At 36.1% G+C, this 20,301-nt stretch overlaps 1 protein-coding gene across 3 annotated transcripts in view; it reads left to right on the top strand.

Annotated features, from left to right (window-relative positions):
• Positions 1-5,374: 5,374 nt before the first annotated feature.
• Positions 5,375-20,301, top strand: part of rbm20 (RNA binding motif protein 20) — a 39,557-nt gene continuing 24,630 nt past the window's right edge. The window contains exon 1 of one of the 3 annotated variants that reach the window (XM_067497738.1): positions 5,375-5,874. In XM_067497738.1, the coding sequence (XP_067353839.1) occupies positions 5,756-5,874 (119 nt within the window). In that variant the 5' untranslated portion in view covers positions 5,375-5,755. The remainder of the gene's footprint in view (positions 5,875-20,301) is intronic. The other 2 variants (XM_067497739.1, XM_067497737.1) reach the window with 2 other exon arrangements.

Genomic DNA, 20,301 nt, shown 5'->3' with positions numbered 1-20,301 from the left:
ATTGCAAATCCATTTGTGTTTTCCTGTAGAAATCAGACTATTTATTGGAAAAAATGGTCCAATACCTTGACAAGACTTGATTTTTGCTGGTTATTGTGATGGTCGTTCAAGTCTAAACTCTCTCCCAATCCAAGCTGTTTAAAGCTTCTCGGGATTTATCTAGGCCAGTTTGCACAGGATCGGATTGTAGTAACTGGTGATAGTGTCGTTCAGGGCTATAAGACATTAAGTGCTGACAAACTTGATTGAAAACTCTGTTATAAACAGAAATATATTTTTCCACCATAAAGCCGGTAACATGAGTGGATGATAGTGATTCTGTGTGTCACTATATAATTTTAGTTCAACGATAAAAAACACAACTGCTGTCCTGTCGTGAACAATGGAATTTACAGGCTGTTGTTGTCAGTGATTGCTGGTGCCTCATTTCTTTTTAAAGCCCTTTTTTATGAGGTCATATGTTCTCTGGATTGTTGGCCAAATGCTGATGGCTGGTCTTAACTTCTTTGAAGTCTGGGTCAGCCACACGGGCACCAGGGTCTACACCGTGAAAGACAACTGTCCAAGTCTTTTTTGGGCTTTTACACAACATTTTGAATGTGTGCTTGTCTCTGTGGCTTCCTGGCTCTGCAGATGTTTGCACTGGGCAAATCTGTAAAAAACATTTATCAGTGGGCCCACTTATGATAGGAAAGAAGTCAAGCTATGTCTTGAGACAAGCAGGACTTAAAACCCTGCAGATAAATCTACACGCCCTAATCTTAGAGATAGCAAGGGACCTAAGCAAGTTCTTGCCATTGGATAAATAGAGAGTCTTAGTTTTCTCTGGCTTTGATAATGCTCTAACAGAGACTGTTTCTTCCTGGAAAGTATCTCCATGATGTAGACATTTATTTTACATTAATTGACACTTTTGTTCTTAATAAACTGTAACTATCTTACACAGCTTAAAATCCAAACCAGATAAAAGAATGTTGTGTGTTTTTGTGGCACCTGGTTTGCCTGTTTACTTGCAACAACAGAGGACTAGTGAAATAGATGCCTTCAGGCCGTAAGAACAGTTGACCTTGAGTATGTATATGTGTTTGTGTACGTGAGCCACATGTTTTCTGAATGACTTTGTGAGCTTTGACTTGTCACATACTTTAATCTGCTCAGCTCCCAACACAAAGGTCTAGCTGTTGTGAGGCTAAAGGGAAGTTATTAGAATGCTTTTATTTATCAGACTAAGCCTGCTTAATGGCTTCACACATCATCTTAAACTCTGGGAAAAATAAATATGGCCTTCTTTGTGGGCAAGCTCAGCTCCATATATGCATTCTCAGCTGCACCAGGAGCATTTTCTGGAAACCTGATTACTGTCAGGGTGAAACGGATATAGAGAGTTTTGTACATTTTTCATCAAGCAACATTAGTACAAAAGAAACGCCATCCACTTTTTTTTTTCCTTATCCCTGTGAAACTGGATATACTCCTAATACTTACTCATTTTCTAATAATGACTGGATGCCTGGTAAAAACTGACACATAACATTTTGGTTTGCATGAAAAGCTCAGGACTCATAGTTTGGTGTTCGACGTGATTATTGCATATACTACGTCAACTCTGCCATCAGATAAAACCTGCAACTATGCTTTGTAACATGCCGAATTATTCTGCTGGCCTAAAATCTTTGGAAATTACATTGCATTAGATCATTAAATGTCTTTACAGGAATTGGCTCTTAGTTCATCTGAATCTGCCCGAATTTGCAATGTAAACATCATGAAAACGTTGCAACATGCTTCACAATTTAGAAAAGCTGTTTTGAAATTAGGCATTTTATGCTGCAACAACATCCCACAAATCCTGAAGGGACTGACTAATTCACATTTAAAGACAACGGAAAAGCTTTAATTCGTTTCTCTTACTACAGTATATGCACAAATTGTTAATATGATGAAACAACAGAATGTTGATAAGTAATAAATATGTTCAGCAATGAATAATGACCAATAGAAGTAGAGGACAACCACCTGTTTGCACCCCAGCTTCAGAAATTCTTTCCTGTGAGCCCCGGCTTCCTCTGAGTGCTTAGAATTCATTACTTTGACATACACACATACATACTTCTCTTTCTGACCTTCTTAATCATGAAAAAATACCTTGCGCCACTTTAGCTAACTGTACTGTGACAGATTACATTTTAGCACGGTCTTCATGCCCACAACTGTGACACAGTTAGCTGTGAGTCTACATTGATGAATTTTAGGAAATGTAATTGAAAAGCTGTAACAGCATTCTACATTTATTGACTAAAAGTATTATAAACATTAGGGCTGGAGAAATTGACACCCATCTGAGTGCTTGCAAAGTATGATAAATAGAAGTTCTTGTCAGAAATAATTACATCTAAAATAATATTTTTTTGTTGCACATTTTCTAACTTGGGATGTAATATTGAACAAATGTAATTAATTCAGAATTAATGAAGGTTGTAGAGACTAAAATGTAAATAAATGCATTTTACAGACTGTATTTGGGTAAAGTAACACTTTCAGTATCACTTTTACTGAATTCCCCGAGTCACCTGTTCCACTCACTCGCTCACTTATGGTTTAATGTTGGTGTTTGCATGTAGCATTGGAGCTGCAGCTGGCCTGTCATGCTACACTATCTGTATAGACACAGATAAATGCTACACACAGATAGTGTAGATACTGTAGCTGAAAGCTTGTCTGCTTTCACCCCAGCATGATTTAGTTAGATGCAGGACCCACACACCTTTACAAAATTGTTCATCCTTTACCTCTTAAAAGGTCTTGTCTAAATAAGGTTTATTATCACTGTAATTTGTAAACATTCACTATCTGGATAGGACCATCTTTAGGTCCAGACCTGTACCTGAGTCCACCATTTGGTGCACACTGTTGTACAGTAAAGCAGTTTGTTTAAAAGAATAAGTATTTTATTGTAAACGTGGATGATTTAAAAACATTGCATAAGATTAATTGGGAAATTAGTTAAATGGTAATTCACCTCAGTTACTGCTATGATTAACACTGAGTCAAGCAGGCATGCACCATTATAGAAACCACTTCATGCTACAGTGGTATCTGCTTTCCCACAGAGCCAAAAATAAGTGGGGGGATTGTTATGTAGGCTTGTCACATGAATATATGCACACGTTTGTATGCATGCAATGAGTAGCAGGAAATAGAGTGAATGCCTATAATATTGCTTGGTGAAGAAAATGCCCTCTGTTTTAACAAGACTGACAATTTAGGGTATTGTGTGACAAACAGCTGGATTTCTGCTTGCAGTCAGCTAAGGTTTGAGCTTATTAATGATGTCCCTCTGTAGATGACAGTAACTAATATCTTCAACACACTGACCTTTGACCTAAACCTTGTTCAGACTGAAAAACTTATCTGCCTCAAACAACCTAGCGAAAACTAGCTCATGTATTTACCAACTATAAACTATATGTATGTGTGTGTGTGTGTGTGTGTGATGTGAGCTCAGACATTCACCAGTAATTCTAAATCTTGCTGTTACATATGTGAAGCAAATTCTAAAGCCTGGCATCTGCCAAACGACTAGATGTAAATGTAGATTTAAAATGCTGATTCCACTGTAGGAGTCTTTGAGTTATATTAATTAAAGAAACGTGTCAAAGTGTTTCTTTTCTGACTATAATTAAAGTTGTGCATGGTTCAAGGGCACATGCTCTGAAAAAAAGCAAATTCTTTCAGATTCCAGGCACATTTTACTTAATTAGCTTTACATTTGTTGACACTGTAGACCTCCGTTGTTGTCCATAAACTATTAAAAACACATCAGCCAGAAACTCTACTGTGCCATGTTATTTTTTGTATTCTGAAAACCAGACCCTTGTCACATTGTTCACACTCTTTACAGTCTTTAAAATGCCCCTGTATATGTCGATCATGCACAGTTCACTGGCTGCAATACATGGAAGTGAATAATCGAAGCATTCTGACGTTTGTTAAAAATACAACCCCAATTCCAAAAAAGTTGGTAAGATGTGAAACTGTAAAAAACAGAATGCAATATTTGCAAATCTCATCAACCCATATTTTATTCACAATAAAATTTTAGAGCCACATATGCTCTCATCCAGACAACGTCTCCTTTAGGAAACGCCTTAGATATTTCAGCAAGACAATGCTAAACCACATGCAGCATCCATCAGAACCGCATGGCTTTGCAGGAGAAGAGTCCAGGTGCTGAACTGGCCTGCCTGCAGTCCAGACCTTTCACTAAAACATTTGGCACAAAATAAAACGAAAAATCAGAACCAGAATTGTTGAGCTAGAATCCTGCATCAGACAAGAATAGGACAATATCCCTCTCCTAAAACTCCAGCAACTTTCTCTCTGGCAAAATTCAAAATTAGCTAATATTTTCCATGAAATTGTAAAATTTCTCAGTTTTAACATGTGATATTTTGTTTATGCTCTAATGTTTTATGCCACGTTTGATTAAAGGAAAGAAACTGTTGCTTTGTTGTAACTTCATTTGTAATCAACTGGATGTATATAATCAGTCTTACCTTGCTCTTATTAATTAGTCTGATTTATTTAGTAAGCTGTAAAATATATATTTCACCTAATTCAAATTTTATTATTTTTGTTTGAGGATCAAGATTGGGGAAAACACTTGTAAAAAGTAATATATTTAACATTACTATTCATTAAAAGTAATATGTCAATTTACATTTGTCAATTTATATTTTTAATTGTGGTAATTTTTTTGTAACTTTTTGTTATTTTGGTACTTTTGCAGGTACTTTTGCAAAACGTCTATATAAACATCTCTAAATTTCTCCTGCTTTTAATGGCGGGTCAGTTCCATTGCTCTTACACAGACTTCCCAAACATTCATGTGTACTACTCTCCGAGCCCAAACTAAGCCTCCACATGCACATAAATGCAATAAAAGGCCAATGAGAGAAGAATGTAAAAAAAAAATGTACACCCTTTCTCTTATCTTCTCTTAATAAACACACACCAGCCTTTGGGTTCACAAATGTGAAGCCTCAGACATTACAAAAGGCCTGGAGACTGAACCCCTCTGATGATTCAGCAGCTAAATTGATCCCGACACCTAGTGAGTGACTGATGGAATTCCTAGAACCACAGTGCCTCCCTTCATTGCCCGGACTATGTGTGTGTCTGTGTGTGTGTGTGTGTGTGTGTGTGTGTGTGAGACTGTAGAGGTGATAATCAGCAGTGGCCGGAGGGACGTTCTTGCCCCTGTTGTTGTGCTGTGGGGAGCTGGACTGGGCAGGGACTCCCAGTTGGTCCTTTTCAGCTCACCCCCCTTCTTTAGTCCCCTGGACCCACCTCTTCTGTTATTTCCTCATAAACTTCACTCAGTCAGCCTCCTGTTTCCCTTTGAAGAGGCTTTTGACACTGGAGAGAAGAGGGGAAGTGAAGAAAAGTTTTGAAGTGTATATAGCATAGTTTATAGTTAAAGTGAGTTGGAGAGTAGTGGCTAAAAGGGGCTTTGCTGCCTTTGTTGCTGTCGATCAGGAGTAGCTGAGTGGAAGAGCCCCTGCTGAAATACTCACTCAGTCACTTCCCGCCTGCTGGCGTTTCAGTCAACTGTCCATGCAGTAAGGGAAGAAGAAAAAGAGAGGAGACTAGAAAGTTGCCTCATCAGGATTAGCTCACTTTGGACTGGGGTTGTCATTTTTGAGGGAGGTTAAGGTGTTAACGCTGCAGGTGGTACTAGGGACGTGGTTTTGCCATGCAGCAATTCTGGGATCGGACAAGTAGCATTCATAGTGTCAGGAAAGACCATGCAGAAATGCTGGGAAAAGGACAAAGTACCGGATATCCACCTGAGACAATGGGTGACGGGGTAAGGTAAGATGAAATTAAGTCAACCACAAGATCAAATGTATAAACAGTAAAGACACATGTCTGTTGGTCACATATCTGTATAACTGGCTTTGTAGTGATTATATTCATGTATACATTCTAATTTCCAAAACTTGGTGGAAATAATTCCTGGAAGATGAATTCCAGGAATGTGTGCCCTCATAAAGTCTCTTTTGGTCTGGTCTGCATCTAAGGTCATGTTTTTGACAATGTGTCTCAAAAGTATTTGCCTATTTCTTATTAAGTGAATTTTTGATTCTAGTCAAAAAAAAAAAAGAAGCAAGACATAATGATTATGGACAATGATAAATGATGTTAACTAATTTATATATATACACACACACACACACACACACACACACACACACACACACACACACACAAACACACACATATATATATATATATATATATATATATATATATACATATATGTGTGTGTGTGTCTGTGTTTAAAATATAAGATACAGATAGTTGCCTAGAATTTATTATTAGATATCTGTCCTTTGCTATTTTATCACTAATCTTGAGTGACAGATAAAATTGAGAATTGAGTAAAGGTTGCAAATTCTACTTTTAAAGTGTAATGTAAGACAAATATAATTGCAACTTTATAAAGGCATAAATGCAAAAATATTATGGGCATGCATTTAATTCTTATCTATCTTATCCATCAAATGCTCTTTCATCTTAAATATAGTTAACTGAACTACTTGCTGCTATGCTGTCTGTCTTAACATTTACATCTTTTTTCATGAGTATATTTTTTAACATAAAACTTTTTATGTCATCTTAGATAAGCCCAGGAATTGTTATACAATTATATAAAATAACTATATATTTTTCTTTATATACTTTATCACTTAATCACTTAATTCATTGAACATGGCTTGTCTGGAAAGAATTATTTTCTTCATTTTCTTGATAATCATAATTTGATTCTCCATAATGAATGTAAGAAAAATGGCCATCTGGCAAAGTCATTTAAGACACGCTGTTTGCCATGAAATCATCTTAGTGCCCTATATTCTGTATGTCAGCTTTGTTACATAGTAGTGTCCCATTATTACATGAGGTTTTAAAACATGGACATGTCTTACTGCTAAACTACAAACCAACAAAAAAGTGCAGTTTTCTAAGGGTTTTCTAAGACTTTCTGTTAACCATAGGCTATTTCGTCTCTTAAAAATGATCATTTCACATTTATTGTTGTGCATTTCTGCGTATTGTAGATATATAGCACTTCACTGTTACATTAGTAACTGATTTCTTTATGTTGAAAATAATCACCATGTACAGAATAGTCAAATTAAACCTGTTCTTTTCCCAAAAATCAGCTTTAGAATCTGTTCAGTACCTATAGTAACATGTACTGGGTTGTAAGAATTTATGATTCTTGATTGTTACTTAAAGGGTCATTGAAATTTTAGAATAAATAGATGCTGCTGGACTTCATGCAAAGGATCTCAGAGCTTTGTAATGGATTATAATTGTTCATTACTTTTATTTAAAGTTTGGAAGAGGCTACATTAAGAGACCCCCTCCACTACTTCAACAAGTGAGAGTGTTGTAGTAAGACAATTACAAAAACATATGAACACAAATAACTATTAAAACACACGAACGATAACACCACTCTAAAAATTTAAGGGTTGGAGTTGGAGGGAACAATTTCTTCATAGTATGTCACTGTTTATGTAATTCCATAATTTTAACGAATAAAGCAAGACATACTCATTTAAAATTGGGTATTTAAGTTAAACATTTTCCATAAATAACAAGAACCCTGTTGTTTCTTTTGTTTGGGTCAGAGTCCTCTCTTTTGAGTTAAGCTAGTTATTTGCACAGACTACTAGTGGGTTCAGTGCATTGGCTGTTGTGGTACCATCTATTTTGTTGACTTCTTGAGCCACTTAGTAACTGTGGAAAACAAGCAATGGAAACTGTGGCGTTGAGGTAAAAAAACCTAAAACATTCACTTTGATATTACAAGTTAGTCTAATGCCATAATAATGTAGCTTTTTATTTTGGGGCTTAAAAATCCAGATGACTAAAGTTACGGGCGAGGATGGTTTTCCGTTTGCTTTGCGTGTTCTGTGATGAATTAAGCTTCAATCCATTTGTAATGAAAGAGTTTATTATAAACATGCTTAACATGTTATGTTTTACCATTCACAGATTAGCATTAATCCCTTCTCTCCTTTTTTTACTATTTCACTTTCCTGTTCTTACTCCTCTTTGTCACCTGCTGGCCCTATATCACTCTGTCACGCAAGGGAAAGTTGTCCAAGCCAATTTCACGAGTTACTGCAGTCTCTGCAGCCGTTCATTAGTGCACTAATGTGTGAAGCTGACTAAAGAAAGGTAACGTAGTAGTAAAGTAAAAGTAGTAAAAGGTGCCCTTTGCTTTGAAGCAGCTTTAATAATACATTCTTTAGATAATATTTTGCTATAACTTTTTTTATGTATTTGCACTTATTTTCAAAAATGTGACCTTCATGAATTTATTATTTTGAATGGCAATGTAAAATAAGTGCTGTGAGAATTAAATTCTTTATTTCCAGAAAAAGAGGCATGTTTTTATTATTGTATTATTGATTTATACTGGTTAGATGGTTGTACAAAAAGGAAAGGAAAGTATTTCGTATTACTATAGTAAAGCTTTCTGATTTAACATGACATGAAAATTATTTTTGTTATATAAACATCAAATACAGGCACTCGATTGTGTCTCTTATTCAGCAGTATATTAGTTGTGCCCTGGTCTCACTTATGTGTGAGAAGATTTGCCTCTCTATTTATTGCAGGAATAGCATATTTATTGTGTCAGCTCCAACAGTCTCGATACTGCCCCCCTCCTCCAACACCACTTTAAGGATGTGTTCATTGCTGTGTTGACACGTGGCACCAGCTGTGTCTAATCTTAATGTTAAATGGCTGACAGTTGTGTGGCACTGGGCAGGGACCTTTGAGGTGTCATCGTTACGATGGCCATGTTGGCGTCCACTTTTGTGGTGACATGTGTGGTCAAGTGTTGGTCTATGTTGTAATTAGATCATTAAATTAGCATATTTAATACCCATCAGCCAAAATCTTACAACGTGATGAAGTGAGAAGAATATCCCATGTTTCATAACTGTGCAAATGAAATTCTAGTCACAAGTACATAAAACTCACATTAATGAAAAAAATCCCAAATGTCAAAGGACACTAAAACAGAAGCTCACAGTGCAGCTCTCCCACAGCTCTCAGTTTGTTATTTTGGATGGTTGTTCTTCTAACTGTGCCATCATTGAGTTTGAATGCTCTATTGTATGTCTCTTTTAACGAAGTTTCAAATTAATATAATACTATAACGTGTTCTTAGAAACCGCTCCCAAAACACTGAGTTATCCCAAGTTAACATCAGCTTGATACACATCCCCAATGTGCAAAGGGATTTTATTTCATTTTAGTGTCTGTATCTGCATATTGTTGAAAATATGGGGGATATGTGCCTTTTATTTGCCATTTGGCTTAATTCCTCCTGTTATTACACCTTACAAAACTCTGTAAAGTGCAAATACCTTGTGATGTCAGAATTGATTATTAAACTCATCACCAAATTTCTGTCCTCCAGCAGAGTATAATATCCTACTGGGAAAAGCAAATGGTTTACAGGTGTTGAGTTGGTAGACTTAGCCAACTATCTGTGGCGTTGGCCCTGCTATGACAATGGGAGTGGACAGAGTTAAAGAGGCTTGCATGTCATGATACAATGTATCAGCATTAAAACATATTTCAGTCTAAAGTGCATCGTAAAATATTTTCATCTGTTTATATTTACCAATGAGATTTGGATACAACTTGGAGTGGGATACACCAGTTAACCCTGAAATCGTTACAGTTTTAGGGTTTATTTCTGGGACTGCTTGGCACAATATAAAATTATGAGTGAAATAAAAATGTGTGATTTTTTTTATGGCTTATCACAGCTGGTGCTTGTGATCTTATAGAAACTGTTATGTGTTCAGCTGCACATTACTGTGCATCTGTAATGTCATTCTTTAGTGCTGACCTTTACCTGTTATTGGTTTGGAAAGATTGGTGGTGCTTATCAAGAGAGACATACACACTATGTAGAATGTTACAGTACAATACATGTTTCTAAATAGCGGTACCTTGTGTCCATATTACATGTTTAAATATTAAATATTTTTCAGACAGATGATGAAACAACTACGTTTACTTTTAGACTAAAAGGTAAAGCTACATTTTTGGGAATAAACTTAAGAGTTAACTTTTATAAAATTTGCAATCTCTGCAGCTAATTTGATCTCACTACTTTTTTAGTTCTTAGTAGAAACTATAAACATTTAAAAGATTGTAAAGGGCTGTGCAAATAAAGCTGAGGTTTACTGCTACGTGGAAAATATTAGAGGTCTTAAGTTTTTATGTGTGTGCATAGTACTATAAGTGTGGTTAAGTTTATAAGTATTTTCACGTGTTCGTGTGTGTGTGTGTGTGTGTGTGTGTATTTGTATACTTTTTATTTTTGAATTATTGTATAAATTGTTTTATGTTTTGCAGTTTTTTAAATTAAATGAAATTTGTAATCAGTAGTTTTCTCGCATATAATGTCATATTCTGCATACGTTTGTACGTTTATACAGGCAGATATGATGTGGTCCTGTAGGCTTTCATCTATTAATAGGCAGACCTGAAATTGTTCCATATTTTATAAAGATATTGAAACTGTAGAATAACATTTTGAAAAATAGAATTTTTAAAAGCTGTGCAGCTGTGCTGATCTACAATTGACCTCTATGTCAAAAGACAAGCGTTTCTTTCTTTTTCCAGAAAAAAGTCCAGTCTCTCTTGGAAGAATCTTAAATATGACTTAAAGTGACAATGAATTAACCTACAATTGTAGATTAATTAATCAGCAATTAATGTAAATGGCAAAGACATTTTTTAAATCTTCATGTTGTTTTAGCAGATGCATCCAGTTGTGTCTTATATCTGGATTGTGATTGTGTGCATCAAATTGTGCATGTCAGTGACAGTAATCCCATGGCCAGAAAGTAACTCTGTAAATTCCTGACAGTTCACTTTTACATAAACAAATAAGGATTTGTACAGAATATAAAAGCCAGGCCAATGGTTTGAATTTGAATTCATTTATGTAAATCTGTAAACTCTGTATCATTAATCGTAATTACAAAGGGCAGATCTGTCACTTAAGGTCTTCTTGAGAGATGCGTTAAAGATGAGTTGGTTTAGTGTGTACAGTGAGGCACTATACATACATACATGCCAACCTGCATTCAAAATTTGAACCATATCTTCTTAAAATGCCCTCTGGTATGACTTCAGTGCCCACTTTGACCTCAATAATAAACACATTCTTATCACCTTAAATACCAAATTATCACCTTCCTGAGAGTTTGAACCTAAAAAACTGGAAAATTATAACCTTGTAAAAGCAGAATTTAGGAAAAAAACAAAGCCACTGTATTGGAGTGCATGAAATAGCGCAGGTGGTCAAAATGTTATCCCTGATCGGTATATATTTAGTAAATGTAAATAAATTTAACACACAGAAACTAAGAATACTTAATTAATACCCATATAAAAAAATCTGTTTTTGGTTGCTAATCATCTACGTAAAATGTATTTGGACTTATATTTAACAAGTAATATATAATATATATATTTAAGTAATATTTCACATACTGAGTTTTCCTAAAAAAATGCAGTTTGTTGATTTGAGGAGCCTATAATTTAGCCAATATCATGGCATCGCTAAATGTTATTTTGTATTAACAAACTCAGTGATCAGTGCTAGATAAAATCAAACCTCCTTTCAGATGGGGATTTGTAACAATAGACCAAAAAATCATAACCATGAACAACAACAGTTATGCTATGAAAACCTAATACAATATAAAGTAAGGAACAACAGCTCAAACAGTTAGATATCTACAGATTCTGCTGTTGCTACTCAGGTTATAATATGTGTCTTTTTTTAAGCATAGCTAGAGACGCTAACCTTGTAATAGACGTTTGTGCAACTCTGGTTTAGATATATGACACATGGCAGTTCGGACAGAAAGTTATTCTTATTGAGCTCTGCATTTTTGTCTCTACTTCTGGAACCCACGAACGTACAGTATACCTCAGCTCTTCCATAAAGACAAGATTCAGTCTGTTCAAAACTAAAACCTCCAGCTCATCTTTGTGCCATTAATCAGGCATAAGAAGAAGCTGATTAAAACTAAAGAAGGTTTTTTGACTGAAATTCATCAAAGTTTTGCGTCTTTAGTTTTCCGTACTTAAAATCTACTCAGTAGTAGATTAAAGTTTTAAACTAAAGTTTTTCAACATTTACCTTGTTGCACTCTTTTACTCTGATTTTTGTCTTAAATATTATTTCACCCAATCTCAGTTTTTGTCTGACACGTCAGACAGAGTGGAAAAGCTGATACTGACATTTTTATAACTTTCCAAAATGGACTCTCGTAAATTCAACTCATGGACTGCTTCAAAGTGTGACAGCCTATCACCTCATTCAATGAACTGTCTTAGCTATGAGTTTGGAGAATGTACTGAATGCATGTTGCCTTCTGAAGTGTAACAGTAGGAGAGTGGGGTGTCTGAATTCTCATATTCATAGAAGATTTATTTTGGGGCAGGTGTGAAGATTTTAGTATTACATCCAAATGAAAAAAAAAATCTGTAAATTCTGTATCATTAACCTTAATTACAAAGGGCAGATCATCACTAAGTCTTAAGGTCTTCTTGAGAGATGCGTTAGAGTTGAGTTGGTTTAGTATGTACAGTAAATGCTTTCTTTTTTGATTAGGCACCATACATACATTAGAATATGTAGGTGTGCACTTCACTTCAATTGAGTGCAATTAATCCCCACATTTGTTCCCTTGAGTCACAAGTGAGTCAGATACTGTTTTACATTTTTGTCTATAATTCTATGTCTGCAACCCTATTTAAAATGAATGAGGTAGCCAAAACATTAGAACCCTCTGGTATCACTCCACTGCTACTTTCCACAGAGTAGAATTATCATCTTTCTGACAGTTTCAACTTAAAAACTGAGAAATTATAAAATTGTAAAAGTAGAATTCATGGCAGAGCTGTTGAATTAGCTTGCATTAGATTGTACAGGTGTACCTAATAAAGTGAGTGTATATTGAGGAGCTTGAGAAGGCAGGGGGTGCCAATGTATGAGGAAGAGAAGGGACACACAATGACAGGGTACCTATTCAACAGAGGGCTCTTTTGAGGTGGGGGCAGCCATGGCTATGGCAGGTATGTGTCCTATAGAGCTATTTATTATGTCCCACAACAGGCCTTGCAAGCCATCACCCAGTATCTTTGTCTCTCTTTTAGCTCTTATGTGCCTGGGGAAGGTTTTTGTTTTATCTTTTGGTAATAGCCATCTTTTGGTTTTTGTAAGGAATATTTTAGCACCTGCCTTCCCATGTAATGTCATTATTGTCTGAGTGGGGCTTAGGTGACACATAAAGCCCCCAAATAATTAAAATCCCCCAGTCACTATATTCTGCTCTGTTAGGCCGGCACCAACAGCTGAAGCCAGGAGAGACTGTAGCATCTGGGCTCACATGAGACATCAGGCTTTTGGCCTTTGGCTAAAAAATACTGTAAAAAAAACAAAAATTCTCTACATCTGTGGCAGATGCGCAAAGACACATTTCTAAATTTTCTGCACAGTTCTCAGCTTTACTGTCTTTCATTCAGAGACTCTGTCTGTACTGAATGTAACATGGGTCTGCCAATACTGATTCATCGTGCTGTAATTCTTTATCCTTTCTATAAATAATTTGTAGTGGTTGAGTCAAAAGTACTTGTCATGTGCAGCTTAGAAGCACTACTGATTACAAGTATGATGAACCTATGTTACTTTTAATAATATTCTCTGTTGTTCTATATACAAAATATTTTCTGCTTTATTTGGAAAAGGTAGGAAAGGCTCGTTAAACATCATGATAGTATAGAAACTGCCAGTCTTTATTATACACCATCTTTGTGATTTCAATTTAAAATCTATTGGTTATATAAATAAGCAGAGCTAGAGTGTTAGTGATTATTGAATTGGGACATCGGGAGGTGAGGATCTTTAGTTTGGGATCGGTGCAGTGTGAGAATCTTTAGTCTGACATTTGACTTTTGGCTCAAGTTTCTAAAAACATCCCTAACTGCAAAAAACTAAAATGTTTAACAGAATGTTAAATCTTTTGAAAAGTTCTGAACTTTGGAAAAACACCTTAAATGATCTTAGTGGTATCTCAAAACCTAAGATCTTTCAGACAAAGGGTGTACAAGAAAACGGAAGCCCTTTAGAATAGGACCAGTAGACGACGAAAAAGTAGAAAATAGTACAGTAGTATTCATTGTTTCTTTGATTTGTGGTAACATTTAACTTTATGAAACAGAACTCGTATGTGGAATTTCCAGCCGTAGTAATAGAAAACAATGTGTCTGCACCATTTTGTGCTGAGTCTTAATCATGTTACCAACCTCTGCCAACAGCGGAAACAGCTGAATAGGATTCTTGACTTTGTGTATTGTTGTTGACAGTTGAGAAAAAAATCACCTTGCATCTTGCATCAAGATCAGTGAAGGTTGTTGCTACTGTGCCATGGTGGATAGAATAAGGGCAGTATCTGTGTTTTTTCTGTTCGTTTTAATGAAGAATAACTTACATACAGACTACTCATAAAGCATCAACATGTGAAAAGTGTTTTTTTTTTTTTAACTACTCCAGCACATGCACGCAAACAATGATTTGAGCTAAAAGTTATTTTCTGAGAATGTGCGCTGATGTTCACATACAAATTTTGTGAGCTATGGATGACTTGTAACTCTGTTGTAGCATCTCTTTTAGAGCGCTGATAAAAACAAAAACTGGCAACCAAAAGCCAGCATGAAGAATAATTAGCAAGCTTGAAAGGAGCTGCAGCTCTTGCTGTTCCCGTTGGTAAATTGTGGATGATGTTGTCTGAGTTGCTGGGGCAGTATTCTCTCCTGGGTCATGTAAAGGGCAAAAGGAACTCTATTTTACACAAACACTGTAGCTACAGTTACACATTAAATTAACCACTCTTCTATTAAGCTATTTCACACTTTAGCCACCGATTTTACACCAGTAGAACCCACAGAACCTTTTGGAACAACTTTACATTCTTGGATTAGGTTTAAATGGGTTGAGCAGGATAGCAATAGGAAGAGTGACTCTCATGAGACCACATTGCCACCAGTGAGAACTACTCAGTCTGTCACCAAGCCCACTTTGTATTATCTTCCCTGTAATCAAAACCCATGGCACTTTGCCAGACTCACTGCACCATAATATTAAATGATGTAATGCCAGTCATGGATAAATGTTTTCCAAACTCAAAAACTGAAAGCTCTACTTTTGTATGCTGACTGTTTACTGGGTACTTAGAAGGTAAGTGCATAGGCAAAGAGGGTGAAAACAGATGCACGCAGGTGAAAAGAGACGCATACCCAAACAAAGCAAAAGGAATGCACTTTTGTCATGGATGAAAGTTACAAAAGGATTACAAATCAATCCTGCTAAAGAGGAACCAAAAATACCCAGTGTTTATGAGGGAGAGGACCTGGTTTGTTACCCCCAGCTCTAAACCCACGCCAAAGAGTTTCCTGTCAATTAACCTTAGAAGTACTCCACTTAAATGACTCCACACTTAACTGTTCTCACTATTCCACATTTTCTGTATTCCTATATTAAGTTAGTTTAGCACCAATAACACCTGTAGAGTGAGCGAGTGCAGATGAAACCACATTCATTCTTTCAAGTGTGTTTCTGGAACAAATCAGACACAGCTGTCAGTGACTCGGTGTGAAGACAGAAGTGCAGTAACTTTCCTGCCCACCTGTGGTGTGTGGATTTGCTAGCTCCCCCTTTTAGGCTGTAAACTGAACATTTAAACCTTTCTAGATAAGATTGTCTGCTAATACTTTAGTTTTTCTGACCTTGATGGCTCCTAGCTATTAAATTAAACACACAATCATCAACATAATATTTAAAGGACATTGAGCTAGTTCAAATGTTCCTTCATCAGAAATTGACGTTAATGCAAACTTTTGCTCTGATATAATTTTCAGTATTTTACTAAAACAATTTTTTACAGTCCTTGACCATTTTTATTACCTTTGATGTTTAAGGAACATTTGTAATTGCTAAAGGTGCATTATTATTTTGTTAGGGTTAGGTTTTATCATATACGACTGAATTGGCATATAATAAGATGCAAACTATGTTATTTTCTTTAGATCTGACATGTCTAAAATCCTATTGAACTCATTACTTTTCATTTCTTGGATTAATATATTGTAATAGCTATTGGAGCTGTATGTGATGCCAGCAGTTACCCAGGATAAACATTTTGACTAATATGGCTTGTATGGTGTGCACCACACTGTGTAAAATACTGTGTGAAATAAACTGTTTTCATTGAACGAATGTTATAGCATGATAGTATATTTCAACTTTTCAACTTACTAGAAGTAATTGTTTTAATTAATAAAAGATTGTAGCAGAACCAAATGTCTATTAATAAATTAGCAGTAGCTATGTTTTATCTACTCTGGGAAAGCCAAACTTAAACTCTCAAACAGTATCGAACTTTTAGTGGCTTTTGTTTCAGATATTTAATGTATTTAGGAGACCCAGTAACAGATGCTGCACTTATCTTTCTCTGAATGTTGCTAGCAAAGAACAAGTAAAAATAATACGGATAGTCCAATCTTTCATTTCCAAAATTGAAGTTCAGTAAAACTCACTATTTTTCTTTAGCCTGTCCTCAATAATCTACTGAAACTGAACACAGCATACTTAAAATATAGATACATGGTCTTTATTTTTTTTACCTTTAGCTTCACATAATTAAATTGTTCAACCCTTATATAAAAAATCGTTTGGTATATTTTAAGTAATTTAAAATAATTATCCACCATGCTCTTATTTTGTTTACATTTTTTTTTTTTGCTTTTTTTCTCCATTTTGGTTTGGATATAGTAATATAATGAACCCTGTGCATGCTTGTCTTGGTCATTTTCAAGCTCATGCTTAATGTTAAAAAGGAATTGCTAGGTGTGAGTCAAAAGACAGACGAATGAAGTTGACCTTCATTACAAGTGTTTGTCTGTTTACTGTAAACTAAACAGATCTGGTAGAATCCCAATCTGTCCTAGTTTTTAAACAGCAGCACAGACAGATGGTAAAAAAAGTGCTTGCTTTGGACAGAAATGGAGGAGAGTAGGGTGAGCTCATAATGAAGAGAGAATGGGAAGGAAGGATGTAGAAAGGAAGAATGTAGGGGACTGAAGGAGGAGTTGTTGAAATCATTGTTACGTCACCTTGTACACCAATATAGCTCCAATGTTGCTAACCAGTATCACGGAAGACTCCAGATGATTAGATAATCCTTACTGTACGCTGGAGCTACTCATGAATAATGGGCATGAAAATGTAATGGTTAAAATTAATGTTTATATTTAGAACTGCAGAATTTCAAAACAAAAAGTTATAGACGTTTAATGTCAGCGGACAGCACAGAAGCCGCCAGCAAGAGAAAGTTACTGTCTACGCCCAGGCAGCTGCTATAAATAACTATTTCAGAGCAGCAGGAAAAATGGCTGGTCAAGCTCAGTTGTCAAAAGCAGCACAATCCTCCCCCACTGCCCGTATGACTTCACCTCTAAATTTTGTGACACTTTATCTGCTTGAATTCCTACCTTACAAAAATTGTTCTCTTCCAAATTAAACTTGCTATGGATAAATTAATTAATATCTTCTTTTTTACCTGATTTGGGCCCACACTTTCCTGTAATTCTCTCTTATGTATTTCCCTAGCTACGGGGAGCTATGCAGAGCTATAACTGCTGTAAGTTTAGACTTTTCCTGCGGCCTGCAGGGTCATCATCCTTCTTTTTGCTGTGAGCAAATTTGAAAAACCAGATGCAGCTCTGATGTCAATCTGGAAGCAAGCTGTCACGTGGCCCCTGGCACTCAGCACCCAGTTTGACACTCCATGTCAGCAGATCCCAGGTAACCAGAGGGCTTTTCTTAGCTCTTGTCAGCACGCCTACATGAAAACTGACCAAAGAACACCTGATAGGTCAGACAAGAGGGCCAAGTGTTGATAATCTGTCAAAAAAAATGGTGGTGTTGGAATTTATGGTTTACATTTAAAAGCTCATCTACGTCACTGGTTTACTTTTGAAAATTGCACGGTGAGCACATTTTGTTCTTGGCAAGAAACCTATAAACGGTTATTTTCAAACTTCCAGTATTATTTTAATTCTTAGTAAATACCATGTCAGGAAAACTTTGAAGTCTTATTGCAATTTTCCTGTTCGGGAACATATTTGTTTGTATGTTCTTAAAGTTTCACAACTGATAGGCGGCTGTCGTATCATAAGATTCCTTATGATGTGTATGTGAGAAGGGCAAAAGATGTATCTCCTGCATAGGCCTCTTAGGATTTAGTTGCACGTCTTGAGTAGTGGCCAGCATTTGGCCAGAAATATTTGCTTTTAAAAGCTTTTAAATGAAGGTCATCCCTTTAACTAATTAGAGAATGTCAATTATTTCTGCTTGATTAGTAGGTTTTAAAGTATTCTCATTTATTGTCATTTTTATAAAAATTACTTAAAGCACTGGAAGAAGTGTGAGAGAGCATAGCACAGCATAGCTATGTAGGGAGAGGTGGGGTTGGGTGGAGCCCACTGGATTGATTTGGAGTTTCATGATAGCGCTAGGTTAGGTTGGATATTATTGCTTTAATGTTCCACATGAACTTAGATGTATTTGACAGTGAATGAACAAGATGAGGTACATGTGCTTGTTGTTGTTGTTTTACCTCACAAACTTTAGTTTACGCTTTTAATATCACTTCATAAAATCCTGTGACTGATACCCAGGATAAATCTGATGTTTTTACAAGCATCATTAGAGAAACGTGTCACGAATCAAAGTGATGCTTAACTGTCCGGCCTTAAGGGGGTCGCAAGGAGCCAAACCCCATGTCTGTGTGGCCAAGACAACTCACCCAGTGCTAGAGTGCAATAAATCAGGAGCCACTCCCTTGCAACTTTGCCAAATGTAGAGGAAGGCAAGCTGACCCTGCGTCCTCATTCATCCCTCACCCCATGCAACAGCCTCAAGGATGATGGGGTTGGTGTGTTGACTATGCAGGACCCAGCTATGTGTCTGATTTGCTTAAAAGTTAAATTAAGGATTTGGAATGTCACTAACTGTTTATGCCATCTTGGGAAGAATAAGTGTTGCATGTTGTAATCTTGAAAATGAAAAGTTCATGTATGTTTCTGTGTATACTTGTCCATGTACATTCACTGGCCACTTTAATAGGTTTACCTGTACAATGTAATGCAATCCAATACAGCAGCTTTGCCATGAATTCCACTTTTGCAGTGTTATCACTTTTCAGTTTTTAATGCGAAACTGTCAGAAAGGTGATAACTCCAGTCTCTTTTTATTATTGAGGTCATAATGGGGCGTGGAGTCGTAATCGAGTGCATTATAAGAAGAGATACTTCTAACATTTGCCCATCTTTTTTTAAATAGAATGAGGGGACCAAAACATTAGGACCACCTCTTCTTACAATGCACTCAAGTATCTGCCATAAGCATTTGTTCTATATGACTGTAAATATTGGAAATATTAGAAAATTTATTTCTCGAGCACAGTGGCATTAATTATGAGTCAAAGTATGTAAACAATTGCAAAAATAAACATTTTGACTCCCATTCTCTTGACTAGATAGACCCAGCTAATCAAAATGAGTACAGTGCCTTCACTTGGCAGGCTATCACACCTGCTGGGGCCAGTTATGTAACATCTAGCACCACCTAGTGGTCCAGGGTTTCATCCGACACCTTGGCTGTGTGCATGTGTGTGTTTGTATGTATGTGATTTTCTGTGTCTGTGTAACTTTCTGTCCTTCCCTTGATTATCAATAATTTCTGCAGCTTCATAGTAAAAGTATAAAATTAGCAATTTAAAAAAACAAGCGCTGCTGCAGACAAAATCTACGTGTTGCAAACATGAAAATCTAGGGAAGGCAGACCCACACAAATTAAATGTCCTCTCAAAATGTGACACAGTACACAAAAGGGGGCCCTATAATAAATGCAAATTCATTTTGTTTAATGACTCACCAAGTTAAAGTCACTTATTTAAAAAGCGTTATGTCTAAATCATCCCTATATTGAGTTGCATCTTGTGGTATAGGTCAGACCCATTTCAGTGTGACAGTGTTACAGTAACACATGGTATAACTGATCATGTAATTACATCGTCTAAACAATACAACAATTTTATAAATTACTATAACAATCATAAA

The sequence above is a fragment of the Channa argus genome, chromosome 3 (assembly GCF_033026475.1).
Source record: "Channa argus isolate prfri chromosome 3, Channa argus male v1.0, whole genome shotgun sequence".
In the NCBI taxonomy this organism is placed as follows: domain Eukaryota; kingdom Metazoa; phylum Chordata; class Actinopteri; order Anabantiformes; family Channidae; genus Channa; species Channa argus.
This window is presented reverse-complemented; position numbering and strand designations above follow the sequence as displayed.